Source organism: Peromyscus maniculatus, chromosome 8 (assembly GCF_049852395.1).
Source record: "Peromyscus maniculatus bairdii isolate BWxNUB_F1_BW_parent chromosome 8, HU_Pman_BW_mat_3.1, whole genome shotgun sequence".
In the NCBI taxonomy this organism is placed as follows: Eukaryota; Metazoa; Chordata; class Mammalia; order Rodentia; family Cricetidae; genus Peromyscus; species Peromyscus maniculatus.
Window position 1 is genome coordinate 33,492,322 of NC_134859.1, and position 15,442 is coordinate 33,507,763.

Genomic DNA, 15,442 nt, shown 5'->3' on the forward strand with positions numbered 1-15,442 from the left:
ACACACACACACACACACAAAGAAAAAAGAAAGAAACAAAGAGATGTAGCAAGATATTTAAAAATCTCAGGATAAAAATCAGAATGCCTACAGGATGGAGGTTTGTGTATTGAAAAAGGGGTGGTTCAGTGAAGACATAGGATGCTTTCTAAGGGAGAGGCAGCAGCTATTCAGCTCCCACTGACCTCAGTGAGGCAAAAATCAGGGCTAGCATGTCCTGGTCTTTGGAGTTTGTGTATTGAAGATTCAGAGTAATTATAATTAGTTATATTTGAGCAGTACATGGGGAATAGGGAAAACTGAGGCCTTAATTCAGGTCTTAGGGAGCCCATTGACTGCTTTTAATTTCCTCTTCAGGGCCTACAGGTCTCTAGGGAAATAATTCATTAACAACTATCCCTTTTGTGAATTTTTAAAGGGGGCAATGCCCCCAGGACAGAATCGAAGGGCTCAGTTTTAGGGACAATAACTAATGTGGTGGTATAAAACTTTCATGTATAACTTAGGCTGAGTAAGGAAGTATAGTGGAGATGATGATGCCTCACCCCAAGTTGTGAAGTTCCTCAGCTGAAGGAAGAAACAACTTCTTACCACAGCTCTCCAGGAAGGTCGCCCTCACTCAAGCTCTCCACCTTACAGGTGAAATCAGGTCTGAAGTAGCGAGTGGCTTTCCCTGGCTCCTAGGTAACAGTGCCATGTGGGTCTCACCTCAACTTTGATGCCAATAGACTCAAGAGAGGTAAGCACAGTAGTTTTCTTCTGTGGAGTTGTGGGTGAGTAATGATCTGTGGCACTTAAGCACCCACAGACAAAACCAGAAAATAATAGGCATTGCATTAGGCGGTTATGCAAGGTTCTGTTGTATCCCTGGACTGAGGGTGGAAACGTGGAACTCAGGCAAGAAGATAGTCTAGCACTAACTGGGTCTTTCTGTGTCCTCCCACTCAAGTAAACACAGCAGGTTGCACAACACTTTGTACTAACTTTCCAGTTACATAAAGTTAGGAAACTCACTGAACGTCTATGGAACATTTGGTTTTCTCATTAAGTGTAAAGATTGGCTTAATAGTGTTTTGCAAAATTTAGCTTCTGTGATGCCAAGGCAATAACATGCAAAATAAGATACATACATCATCACTAGGAGACAAAGATTAGGGGTAAAGTCAGAGCTGTTGATACATCAAGGAAGACTTCTTGGAGTAGACAAGGATGGAGACATGAGAGAAGGCAATGTTCTGCATGAGGAGTCGGTGTGAAAGCAGAGTGTGGACTTGTTCATTTATAGTTTGGGTGTCAAATGAGCTAACTACTTTCTAGAAAATATTGGTTGTTTCTGCCAAGAAGGTGATGGAATCCTGAAACTCACGGAAGAAAGATATGGGATAGAGTGAGATACTGGGCAATTTTAGCAAGCAAAGGATGGACTGAGTAAGCAACAATTAAATCTGTGGAGGAGGAGGCTGTGGTGGAGAATAGGAAGAAGGATTCATTGTTGCCTAATGAAGTTCCATAGTGAGGAGGTTCTTCTAGAAGCTAATAAAAAATTACACATTCAGATAAAAAGAGATAGAGAAATTACGTGTGTGTGTGTGTGTGTGTGTGTGTGTGTGTATCAATAATAATCAGAGAAGAAGCTATAGATTTGAGAATGTGGAAAAGAATGGGCAAAAATAATGCAACTATATTTCAGTTTAAAGTGTATTTAAAAAAAACACATCATGAGGAAACATTTCTGAAAGGATATAAAAGGTGAAAACCCATACCTACACACTGACCTATTTAAGGATGACTCTCCCAATGAAGAAACTTGGAGATAAGGTAGACTTTCCTATGCTCAGTCAGATGATTGGCATTTCTGGATCAGACATGGCTCCATTTAGTTAAAATAGTTGATGTATTAGAGTGGCATAAAGAAATGGAAAAAACATGACTTTTGCTCTCAAGAATTTTATTATTGCAGAGATAAATACTCCTACACACATACACATACAGACATGAACATAGTCAGTCAATAGTTTTTCTGTTTCAAAAATCAACTATGTCAAATATATCAATATAAAACTAATTTAGTCAAGGGGATTAGAAGCATGTAAGGTTTTAACAAGATAGTTCAAAATGAGAAAATCTGGAGTGTCACAACTGGGTATAATGCTACCCTAATTTGCTGAGAGAATGCTCAAACATTTTACAATGTAATAGAAGTTAAAGTTTCAGGTTCTGGATGAGCAGGAAGCTTTCATGTTGAAGAGATGCCAGGTTCCTTTCCAGGCAGTCTATATTTAGTCTGTTTTCCTTTCTTCCAAGTTTTCTTATATTATGATTTACCCTTGAAAGTCTCAGTTTTGGCTTTGGAGAAGAACAGAGGGGAGTTACCATCTTTCTCATAGCACAAGACTTTAACTGTAGATAGAAGCCATGAAGTGTATGCACTTGCTCTTGGCTTTAGAATCTAAAAACATAATTTAAAACACCTGCTTCTTATGAAGGACATTTTTACATCTTTGTTCCTAGAACAAGACAGACATGGCTCTGTTCCTCAGAAGCCCTGGCATGATGAAACTAAAGGTCATAAATTAATGTCAAGAATGGTGTTATGTAAGAAGATGAAGTGCCCATATGGCCACACACCAAGGAGTTTTCAATTCCTACAAAAGTAGAAAAGAATTCTCCCAAGAGCTGAGAATGTTACCCTCACACAACTGACATTTGGGACTGGATAATTCATGTGTATGTAGTGTTGATGAGAGGCTATGTGCACTGAAAAGACACAGCAGCACTCCTGGCCTCAACAAACCACAGAAATGTCTAAAGACATTGGAGAATCTTCCTGAATAGATGACTGCATCTCTGATTGAGAAATGCTGTTGTAGACATAGTGACATGTTCAGTGTGCTCAAAGAAAGTGCCATTATAGAGGCTGGTGACTGGTTTTCTGGCCAGGTGACCAGCATAGCTGAGATGTGCTTCCCTGAGATAAGGCACACAGATGGAGCATTTTTATAAGGGGGCAAGGATGAGTTTTGTGTTGAATGTGCTGAAGTCCAGAGAACTTCCAAGTGAAAATGAGAGGCAAGGAGATGTCAACTAACACAAAGATGTTGTTATTGTTAAAGGTAAATCAAGGACCCTGCTAAGGAGATAACTGGAATTTGATTAGGAACTTGTTACTCAACAGTTCTCAAGAAGAAGTGGCATGGTGTTACCTGGGTCCACAGAGTGAATTGCCAGAGTTTGTTAGAAAGAAGGGAAGTTGAGAGAAAATGCAGACAAAACACACAGGGTATGAGGAAGCATGCAAAGCTTACATACTGTGTTTTTAAAACATAACTTCAGCATGCTTTATGATATGACTAATTTTCTGGTCTTGTGTTAGAGAGGGTAGACGCTGCTGTGTTAGACACCAGCAAAGGAGCAGGGAAGAAATGTGGACTCTAGACTGATTGTTTTCATGAGATGTTTCTTACAAGAAAGTGCTTTGCTATCTGTGAGAATTTCTATACCTAAAAGGGGAAGTCCTTTTATGGTCAACCAGGCATCAAACTATCAAAACATCAGAAATACATAAAAAGATTGAATTAGATGAACAGTGGGAGTCTGAAATGCAGACAATAGATAGGGATGGAGACGTATTCGGGTGTTTCAACACAGTGAGTGTGACTCACACCCTGAAATGCATGAATTTTCCAGGAATGCTTTATAGCATGATATTAGAAGAGAGTCAGAAATGTGCAGGTAGAGGACACCATGACAGAGGATGCAGGGAAGGAAGGAGACATCCAGGAAAGGAGTGAAAATGAATGAACACAAAGGACCAGTTACTCAACATGTCAAATGCTACAAGGATGAGATCTGGAAGAGAGTGAGAACAGAAACTGGAGGTAGAAATGATATTTTAAAAATTGTACAGTCTTCATAATAGATAATTTCTGTAGACAACTAACAAGATGAGAAGGAGAGGTAAGACATACACAGGCAGGGATATGAATTTTTAATAGTATTGATTCATAGACTTGAATTATTATTATTATTATTTTGCAGAACTTGTTAGCCTGAGTTTAGGGATGGAGCCCATAAAAGAATCCCATTCTTCCAGAATTGGATGGGTCATACTTTGATAGGCTTAAAGATATTAATAAGAACATTATGAAACAATGGGCAAAGAAATACTAGATTTATCAGCAGAAGTAGGGAACTCATGGCCACACAGGAACAAAAGGCTATGGGTGATGACGAGTGGAGAGAGGTTGTCGTCACTTAAGCACTGGTTTTAGATTCTCTGCCAGGGATCATGGAACAGAGACACAAACAGCTGAAGAATTGACTCCCAGGTTTCCCTCCAATGTGAAAGTAGACACTGGCCTGTGTTGAGTCTTTGCTGGATACATTCCCAGGCCATCTAGTTTTCTAATACATGAACTTCAGGTTTTCAAGTTGAGTCTTATACGTTAAGATCTAAAGCTAAGTTCAATTTTTCTGTTTAATATTATCTTAAATCAAATCATTGCTGTATTAGGTTTCTAAGTTTTGATTCATTTATACATATTAATATCAAGATAAGCTATAATTATGAACAGCATTGTTGATCAAATATGGATAAGAATGGTCAAAACAGTAAAACCTTAATCCACCATGTTAGAGACAATACGTGTTTATTCCTTTCATATTACACTAGAAACAAACATTTCTATGGCATGTATATTGTCTAATGGAGGAGAATGCATTCATTAATTCATTTAACAATATTTGTTGAGTTCTGTTCATTCTTTATGCACTGGTTTGGAAACGGCACTACAACAGTTAACAAATCACACCCTGTTGCATGGTCAAGAGTAGTGATGTAGAGAGACAAAGACTACAGGACCCAGAAAGACAAGAGCTTCATGGTCTTTTTCATGTCAGAGTTAAAGATACCAAACTAAATGTAGAGTGTTGGTTAGGTGTGTAATGGGGATAAGAGGAGGCTGGGTTCTGAGTGTACTCTGTGATTATGCTGAATTATCTCATAGACCCCAGTTACATGTACAATTTACACATGTCAACAAAAATTAAGATGTTTAAAAAATATATAATAAAAATATTACCAAACTTCATGTAGCATATTCTTAATAGCTTGCAGAATATATGATATCTTGTTTCATCTGTTCCGTGATAGCTAAACTGAAAATCACTGAAGTCAGTGAAGTGAACATGTCTGAACAGGTGGTTCAGTTAGACAGTGGTAGAGTTGATATTCAGGGATCTGGTAAGGACTCAAAACAAACCATACCATTCTAAGACGATGAACTTGCAAAGGCCAACTTTGACATTAAACACCTGAAAGTATGCATCATAAAAAAACCTATAACAATGACATCTTTGATATCATCACAAAGATCTAATAAATGTGTTTTTAAGGAAGAACTTTGATGTATTATTATCTATATGTAAATTAATATTTTATTGAATCATTCAACTTCTCCATGTTTTCCTCAACAGCATCAAAGATGTTGTCCGATTGGATTCCTGGCATCATTGGTCCAGCACCAACTCATTAGCCTTCTAGTTCAGCAGACTTAACAAGAGAACAAATTGACAGCTAGTCACAAGCAGGACTTCTGGGTTTGTGGTGTCAATCACAGCCACTGAGGAAATGGGGCAGTGGGGACAAAATTGTGGTCTCATCATGGTTAGTCCTAGGTCTTCACCTACATGAAACACTCTGCCAACTGGACCAATGAGGAGCCAAAGAGACTGATAGAGAATAATAATGCTACATTTGACCCTTTATAATTTTCAAAGAAACTCTGCTATTACCTGTTACTGGGTTAGATCTTAACATCAGGGTGGGAAGGTGGTAAAGATGCTGTCTCTGATATCAGACAGAGAGGTATCCATGGGCTTAAGGGAGCTAGAAAAAGTTCAGGACACATAGGAAGCAGGGTTATAGTTCAAACAAAAGATAATACTCCTGATCGCATGATTTCCAGTCTGAAGAGGACACAACTAAGAATTTAACACTGGCTAAAACTGAACTAGCAAAATAGACAAGGAAAAGCTTTATTTTGGAGTATTTCAGGATTGTCTGGAACAATGTTCTAATCCATGAGCTTCACAGCAGACAGTGAATTGTCTCCTATTATTTGGGCACATGAAAGCTATGGGCAGTTTCAACACCAGTTTTAGACAAGGCTTCATCTTAGTGGGATTCTCTGATTTTCCTCAACTGGAACTCATTTTTTCTGTTCTCATTTCCATTTTCTACTCCCTAACTCTCTTTGGCAACTCTGCCATCATTATTCTTTCACAACTGGATGCTCGACTTCAAACACCAATGTACTTCTTCCTCTGCCACCTCTCCTTCCTGGACCTCTGTTACACCACGAGCATTGTGCCCCAGCTTCTGATCAACCTCCAGGGATATGACAGGACCATCAGCTATGGAGGATGTGTGGCCCAGCTCTTCCTTTTCCTTGCTCTGGCCTCCACAGAGAGTGTGCTCCTGGTGGTCATGGCCTTTGATCGCTATGCTGCTGTGTGTCGTCCCCTGCACTACACGACCATCATGCACCCTCTTCTCTGCCTCTCACTAGCTATTGCTTCATGGGTAGGAGGATTCATGAACTCTCTGATTCAGACAAGCCTGATGATGGTGATGCCTATTTGTGGACACCAACTGAACCACTTCTTCTGTGAGATGCCTATTCTTTTGAAGTTGGCCTGTGAGAACACAGAAGAAACAGAGGCCAAAATGTTTGTGACCCGAGTTGTATTCTTGATATTTCCTGTAACACTAATTCTGGGCTCCTATGCAAACATTGCTCAGGCGGTGCTGAAGACCAAGTCAATGGCAGGGTGCAAAAAGGCCCTGGGCACTTGTGGGTCCCACCTTGTGGTGGTTTCTATGTTTTATGGTGCAGCCATCTACACATACTTACAACCCAAGGGCAGTTATTCTGAGAGCAAGGGGAAGTTTGTTGCCCTTTTTTATATTATCATCACCCCCATGCTCAATCCTTTGATTTATACCCTGAGGAACAAGGATGTGAAGAGGGCTCTGTGGAGGGTGCTAGGGAGAGGCACAGACTCAGGATAGAAGACCAAAAGACAACCAGTACGATTTGGTTTAATAGTTCTTGGGTTACAGACTCATCTGTCCTTGCAAAGCAATTTATCAGTAAAAAAAATAAGCTTCCACAGACCCTATGGGTTTGATGCTTCTTTGTTCTGAAGATAGAAGTGAGGAGGGTCTTTTGAAATGCTTTGTAGTCCAGTGTATATAATCCATATGATACAGGGAGTAAGAGTTGATTTGTAACATGGTGTTTAGGAAGTGGATATTATCTCCTCTTGTACAAAGTGGAGACAGTTTCTAGGTAAGCCTGGGAGACAGGGAAGCATTGTTCAGATGGCAGTTCCTTCAGATTTCTAGCATGGTGCCATGCAGAATGCCCTAGGACAAAGATTTGCATCAATGCCTATGCTTCTAACTCCCTCTATCCTGCCTAGGTCCCTTCACTTCACGGGACCTCTTTTTAAGGTCTACTGATGCGGATAACTTTCTGTGTTATTTGGATATCATAAGCAAATAATGATTAGTGGTGTATCACGAAGCATGTAGAGTCCAGATATGAATGTTGCTTTTCTACTTGGGGTCACATGCAAAGAAGTATTAAGGAGGCATTCTCTAAATGGGGGCAGGCATTGCTATTTCCCCAGCTGTACAGTGCAACTCAGGAATGATGCTTGACATGGGGAAGATGATAATGTTCATGAATGAGAAGAAACCATTGAAACTGGAAAGAAAACCAAATATGCGCTTAATTAGTAGACATCACTGCTTTGTCTGATTGATTCTTTCCAATGTTCTAGATTCTTCTTAATTACCTATTCTTAGGTAAAAGGTCAAATAGTGTGCTTTACAGAGTCAACCAATCTATAACTGTTCTCATTTCTCGAACTCTTAATGTAACTCAAGCCCTGTGCTTATAGAACTTTCTGTGTTATTACATTTAATTATCTCAATGTGGAATACAAGCAAATTCCTCCCTCATATTCATTATACTTATCAAGAGACCAAATGCCAGATAATTATCTTGTGTTATTATTTTTAGTTTGCCCAGATACTAAATAGAAATTCATTATTTGAATGTGCCCTATTTTGTTGTAAATCTTATCCAGCTAGCTGCTACCTAAGATTCCACATTTTGTATTTATTAGCTCTGGGCACTAGCCAATAAATGTAAAAAAAATGTATTTTTCTCTGTTTTGTTTATCAAGGTCTAATAATTCAAGTATATGTAAAACTTAATAGAAAAAAGTGTTTATTTGGACACAGAATAAAATTCAATAAAATTCTTTTGTGGTTATTATGTTTTACTATTTAGCTTACAGAGAACATAGCAATTCAATTATATTAGTGGAAATACATTTCATGTTCAAGAAATCTGAAGAAGCCACTAGTATATCTAGGCACAAATCTTATCTTGTGAGAAGGAAATTGCATCTCCATGGAAAACTAAACTCATCAGGATCTTCTCATCCAGGACAGTAGCTAATTGGTCATCAGAGAGCAAGGATCCCTAAGCCACTCCAGAGTCAGAGAGTCCCAAGTCTCTCTACTGTGATAGAGTAGTTAGGGGTGAATAAGAAAAAGCACACAGCAGAATATCAACTTACCCTTTGACTTTTCTTTTTATGGTTTTATTTTATATTTAGTTTGTTAGTTTTTAAAATAAAAATAATTGCATATGTTTGAGATTCATAAAAGGAAGTTATTGATTCCATAGAGGAAGTAAGGTTACCAGTATCTGAAGCAAATTAATTTATTTGTCATCTTACACAAATCTTCTAATCTCTTTTTGGATTAGAGAACATAGGATCTAAGTATTAACAATTACTTACTGAACACAAATAGTCATATAGTAAAATTTTATTAACTATATCACTATTTTGTAATTAGATATCTAAACATCTAGATGTAATTGTTCATCAACTTAGATATCTAAATTTTTTTTAGATATCTAAAATTTTGTATTCATTAATCCACATCACTCCATGTCTCTTCACACCCATGAAGAGAGCAATGATGAACCAAAGAAGCAATTCCATCCAAGTCCAACTTAGTGAACCTGTGATTCAGTTGGAGTTTGTTGCAGAAGTGTAGATGACTAAGGGGGCTGCATCTTTGGAGAGCCTCACTCAGGCATGGGTGTCAATCACGAAAGCTGTGCTCCTGGAGGCCCCTGTGCCACAGGTAGGCAGATGTACTACTGCTGTTTCCACAGTCTTGAAGAGGGGACTTGACAGTCATGTAACTTTCATGAGCCCCTGAGGCCTGAGAGTTTCTTGTAAGTTTCATTAGTCTGGTGAGCTTCCCTCTCCCTCCAGCAAGGAACCTTATAATCCAGAGGAAACAGCCACACAGCATTAATTTTAAAAAATCCAGGAATAAGCAAGCTAATGTGATATTTTTCTTTGTTTTATTTCACTTCTTTAATGTTTTAGCTTATCATACAGTAGCATACAGCAAGGTATTTTCATGGACTCAATCATATTTTCTTAAAAACTCCATAGTTTCTTTATCCATTAGACAGAGCATTGTTGGATATTAGGGTAGTTTCATAACTTGACTATGATGAACTAAAGTACTGAAAGCATGATTGCAGATTGCAGACATCTTGAAAAGTTGGTAATTTCATTTGCTTTCATCAACTCAGAAGAAAGAGCTCTAGATCCTCTGGTAGTTATATTTATAATTTCTCTCTCTGTCTCTGTCTATCTATCTATCTATCTATCTATCTATCTATCTATCTATCTATCTATCTATCTATCTATATCTTTCTCTGTGTGTATACATATTTTAAATTAAGCTAATTCTTTTTAAATGCATATGAGTGTCTTGTCTACTAGTACGTCTGTGCACCACATATGTGCCTCGTGCCCATAGAGCACAAACGAGGGCATCAGGCACCCTTGAACTGGGGTCACGGATGCTTGGGAGTCACCATGTGGGTGCTGGGAATCAAACCCAGGTCCTCTGGAAGAGTAGCAAGTGCTCCTAACCATTGAGCCATCTCTCCAGCCTCATTTTAAATTTCTTAAGAAATCGCCCTATTATTATCCCTAATGTCTGTATCAATCTACACATCCAGTTACAAGAGGGTTGTTTCCACTTTTCCCGTACCATCACTAACACCTCTTATCTCTTCATAAACATTATCCTAGAGAGTATAGGTGACATCAAAGAGTGGTTTCAATATGTATTTCCAGGTGATTACTAGCAGCGAACAGATTTCACATGTTTGTTGGAAAATGTTTAAAGTCTTCTATGGAGTAATGACCTGTGTCGATTATTAAGATGGGTTTTCAGTTTTTCTTCTAATGTAAGAGTTAGTCATAAACTTGGGACATTAGCTTCTCCTCAGTCACATGGTTTTCAAGTAAATTTTCCCAGTCTGTAGACTGCTGTTTGCATTTGTTGATCATTTCTTTTTCATTTCAGAAGATTTTTTCTTGATGTAGAGCCATTTAAAAATATTCATTTACTTACCTTTTAATTCTGAGCTATCATACACTAGCCCAAAACACACTGCCAAAGTCAGGTTCACGAGATTTTCCCCTGTGATCTCCTCTAGGAGTTTTATAGTTGTGGTCTTACCCTTAGGACTCCATTTAGTTTAAATTGACTTTTACATATACCATTATATATCAACACACACACATGCTTAGAACAAGTTTAAGAATTATCATGTTTGAGGTTGGGGAGAAGGTTCAGCTGTAAAGAGCATTGAGTGCTCTTCCAGACAACCTGTATTTGAATCTCACCTTCTACATCAAGGCTTACAACCAGTTTGAAATCTCTTCTGGCCTCCATGGGCACTGTCTATATGTGGTGCAAAAACATACATGCAGGCAAAAAATGCATATATATGCATAAAAATGCAAAGGATGATCATACATTAGATAAAGCTCAGGAAACATCAAGAGAGAGGGGGTGGAGAGATTGCAAGAACCGGAAGATCAGGACACCTGCTGTGCGATGGTGTCTTCTAGACATGCAGGGAAGCCACACCATGAAATATCAACCATATGGTTGGCTGAACAAGGTCGGCATAATGACAACAACTGACATGCCAATGCAGGTGAGAAAATCTTCACAATTTCCTAGGATGACTTTAACCAAGCAAGTGAAACATTTGCATAATAAAAACTTTAAGACACTGAAGAAGAGATGGAAAGATCTCTCATGCTCATGGATCAGTAGATTAATGTTGTAAAAAACGGCCATTCTACCAAAAGTAACCTACAGATTCAGTGCCATCCTGATCATTATTCCAACACAATTCTTCACAGAAATTAAGAAACAATCTTCAAGTTCATATGGAAAAACAAAAAGCAAGGGTGGCTAAAACAAATCTGAATAATGAGAGAATTGTCAGAGAAACCACCATTTCTGATTTCAAGTTGTATTAGAGAACTGCAGTAACAAAAACAGCATTGTATCAGCATAAAAACAGACACATTGATCAATGGAATCAAGTTGATAACTCAGACAGAATTTTACACAGTTATGGACACCTGATTTTTGGAAAAAGAAGCCAAAAATACACAGTGAAGAAAAGACAGCATCTTCAACAAATGGTTCGGGTCCAACCAGAGGCTGTGTTCAGAAGAATGAAAATAGACCGATATCTATCACCCCACACAAACCCAACTCCTAATGGACCAAGGACCTCAATATAAGACTAGACAACTTTGGATATGATAGACAAGTAAGGGGGAAATGAGCTTGAACTCATTGGCACAGAAAAAGACTATATGAACAGGACACCAATAATATAGGCATTAAGATCAACAATTAATAATGGGACCTCAGGAAGCTGAAATTTTTGTGTACAGCAAAGGACACCATAATTCAGTCAAAGTGGCAGCCTACAGAGCAGAAAAAGATCTTTATCAATTATGCATCTGATACAGGGTTAGTCTCTAGAATATATAAAGAACTAAAACAACCAACAAAAACCCCTGAACAACAAGAAAACAAATAGCCCAGGTAAAAATGGGGTATAGAACTAAGCAGAGAGTCCTCAAAAGATAAAATGCAAATGGCTGAGAAACACTTAGAGAAATGCTCAACATCTTTAGTCATCAGGGAATTGCAAATCAAAGCTACTTTGAGATTTCATCTTACACCCATAAGAATGGCCAAGATCAATAAAAATGAATGACAGCTCATGCTGGTGAGGATGTGGAGTAAGAGAAACACTCCTCCATTGCTGGTGGGAATGTTAACTTGTACAGCCACTATGGAAATCAGTGTGGTGGTTCCTCAAGAAGATGGGAATTGATCTACTTCGAGATCTAGCTATACTACTCCTGGGGACACACCCGAAGAATGCTTCATACTGTCATAGAGATAGTTGTTCAACCATGTTCACTGCTGCTCTATTCATCATAGCCAGAAATAAAAAACAACCTAGATGTCCCTCAACAGAAGAATGGATAAAGAAATGCAGTACATTTACACAATGGCATATTACTCAGCCATTGAAAATATGAAATAATGAAATCTGCAAGTAAATGGATGGAACTAGAAAAAAATCATCCTGAGTGATGTATCCCAGACCCAGAAAGACAAATATAATATATATTTGCTTATATGTGAATATTAGCTATTCAGTTGGTGATAACCAAACTACAATACATAGAACCACAGCAATAAGTATAAAGTAAGGAACTAGGTGTGATCGATAGATCTCACTAGGAAAGGGAGATACAATAGCTAATTATGGGTGTGCAGGGAAGCTGGAATGGGAAGGTCAAGTAGGGAGGAGGAAGGGAGAAGTGGCCAAAGGATAAAATACAGTGAGTGACAGCTAAAATGAAGGGCCATTTGAGGGATAGTATGGAAGACTAATACAGTAGAAGGTTCCTAACATATGTATGCATGTGAAGGTAATCTAAAAGAAATTGCCAAATAATGGGGAAGAAAGAGACCCAACTTGCCATCTCTTTTCACCAAATGATGCTCCCAGTATCAAAAATGGGTTACATCAAATGAAATTGTTGTCCAAAGGGTCCCATGTGAATCCCCAAACAAGGCAGGCTATTACCAAGAGTATACGTTGTTTTCCTCAAACTGACAACAAGTTCCTATTGCTAAAGATAAGAGCTACACAACTCACTGAACATGGAGAAGTAGAGCTGGCACCTACAATGAGCCTTCACCTGTACGTTCTAGTGTCTTTGGTGCAGAAAGACACTCTGCAGGCTACCGAAGGAAAAACATAAACACCCACCTACCTACAAACAGTTTGATTCACAATGGTGTCCCGCTTACAAGATATGCCTGTGTAAAGGTGGCACAAATCTTGTGGGGTAACCAATCAACATCTGATGTTGATTTAAGACCCTCTCCACAAGGTGGAACCCATACCCAATGCTGCTTGGATGACCAAAATCCTGTGACTAAGATAAAACCAACTACTTCTATTAAAAGAATGTAGTAAAAAAAGAAAAAATCCTGAAGATGATCAATGCCTTTGCCAGTCATCATCAAAGAAGCTTCCTTCTGCAGCAGATGGGAACAAATACAGAGACTCATAGCCAAACAATATGCAGAGAGTAAGAGACCTTGGGCGCCTCATCCCTAAATGGGATGTCTCCATCAATTCCTCTCCTCAGGGATTAGGGAACCCCAAAGAAGAGGAGGAAAGGGTATAGGAGCAAGAGGGGATGGAGGACACCAAAGAAACAATGTCCTCCTCGTCCACAGGATCAATGTGTATAGTCACTAACAGAGACTGAGGTAGCATTCACAGAGCTACCAGATGGGGTCCTAGAGCTGAAAGAAGTGGACACATGGCCTCATCCCTAACCCAGGGAATCTGCAAGTGAAATTTAGTTTTCTCCAATGGAGGAGTCTCATTGGGGAAACAAACTACTCTTAAGGGTAGGCTGCATGCCCAGCAGTATATGGCCAACTGGAAACAAACGTAATGGCATCTTTGGAGATTCCTTGTTTCATAATGTCATGTTAGAAAAAAATAAAAAATTTAAAAAATTATCTTATTTTATTTTTATTTATATTTTTTCTCCTACAATCCTCTGGGTATATTCATGGCTTCCAATTTAGTGTTTTTATGGGATTCCTGAGTGTGCAGATCGGTGGGTCTCTGCATATATATCCGTTTTGTGCCTTTTCTTGGGTGCTTTCCTGTTGTCTGTTTGTTTTGTCCTATTCTGATGTATTAGTTTTTGTTTTATATCAGTTTATTTGATTATATGACTTAGAAGCCTGCTTGTCTTCTAATAAGAGACAAAAATAGGGTTGATTTGGATGGAAGGGGAGGTGAGAGGGCCTGGGAAGAGGAGAGGTGGGCAAACCATAATCAGGATATAGTATGTGAGAACAACCCCATTTTCAATAAAAGGAATGTAAATCAATTAATTAAACACATTAGTGGGTATATAAGAGAGACAGATACAGAGAGATGGGGCAAATTTTTCTACAGGCCCCAAATGGTATCTCAGCATTTGGGTTGGTGGAAGCTAAGTAAACAGATTTCAAAAGCTTTTTATCTATTAGTCACAGGATGTTAGTTCTGCCACAAAGGTGAACAAGGAATGACACTTCCAGAGGGCACGAGCTAGCCCAATTTAAGAGATTTTTATCTCTGTACTTGAAATTGCATAAGAGATGAAATTCAATTTTCTTTGTGTTTTCAATGGTAAAAATAAGTACAGCTACACTGAAGATCTTAGATTTAATTTGGCTGAATAGAAATAGACAACTTACAAAAGAAGGTCAAAAGTATAAGTGACTGCCTTTGAGGTAGTGAGTTCCCCTTTCCTGAGAACTTAAACAAGAGTTGCCTGGCAGTATTTGAGTATGGTTTAGGAAGTTCTCAACCAAATAAGGATATCAAACTTTGCTTCTAAATATGATACATTGCCCTAGATTTCTCAGTCTTTCCACATATTCTCTGACTAAGAATTCAGAGTTGCCATTTAGGTTGCGGAATGGAATTATGTTCCAAAAGAGAAATGAGGTAGTTGAAGCCTTGTTCCTCCCAGGTGGGTGGAGCTCCCATGCAGATTCTACCAATCTCATGTACGTACATTTGAGTCTTGTGTTTCCAGATTATTTGGACTCTTGGTCATTCAAGAGATTGCTGGACCACAGTCTTGTCTCTCTTTGTCCTTCATTTTGCCATGAATAAATGTTTTTGTTCCTCTATACATTCCTCACCATGGTACCCTGCCTAGCCACAGTTGCTGAAGGAATAAGTGCACTCCTAAACTATGAGCCAAAACAAACATTTCTTTTGAATTTATTATCTCAGGCATTTGTTACAGTGAAACAAAGCAGGCTAAACAAACGGGAAGTAAACACTGCATCATACAAAGATCAATGAAGACCACATATGGAGAAATCTAACAATGTTGTTAAACAAATAGTGTG

The 15,442-nt window shown here is 38.5% G+C and overlaps 1 protein-coding gene across 1 annotated transcript; it reads left to right on the top strand.

The window, feature by feature from the left end:
• The first annotated feature begins 510 nt into the window (after positions 1–510).
• On the top strand, positions 511–8,343 carry LOC143274565 (olfactory receptor 2Y1B-like). Its single transcript, XM_076578247.1, has 2 exons — positions 511–739; positions 5,476–8,343. Exon 2 carries the CDS (start codon positions 6,128–6,130, stop codon positions 7,070–7,072), a length of 945 nt encoding a protein of 314 aa, XP_076434362.1. The 5' UTR covers positions 511–739; positions 5,476–6,127; the 3' UTR covers positions 7,073–8,343.
• Positions 8,344–15,442: the final 7,099 nt, after the last annotated feature.

Bases quoted from the DNA above. Each gene is read 5' to 3' on its own strand.
- LOC143274565 (XM_076578247.1), top strand. From the start codon at position 6,128: ATGAAAGCTATGGGCAGTTTCAACACCAGTTTTAGACAAGGCTTCATC.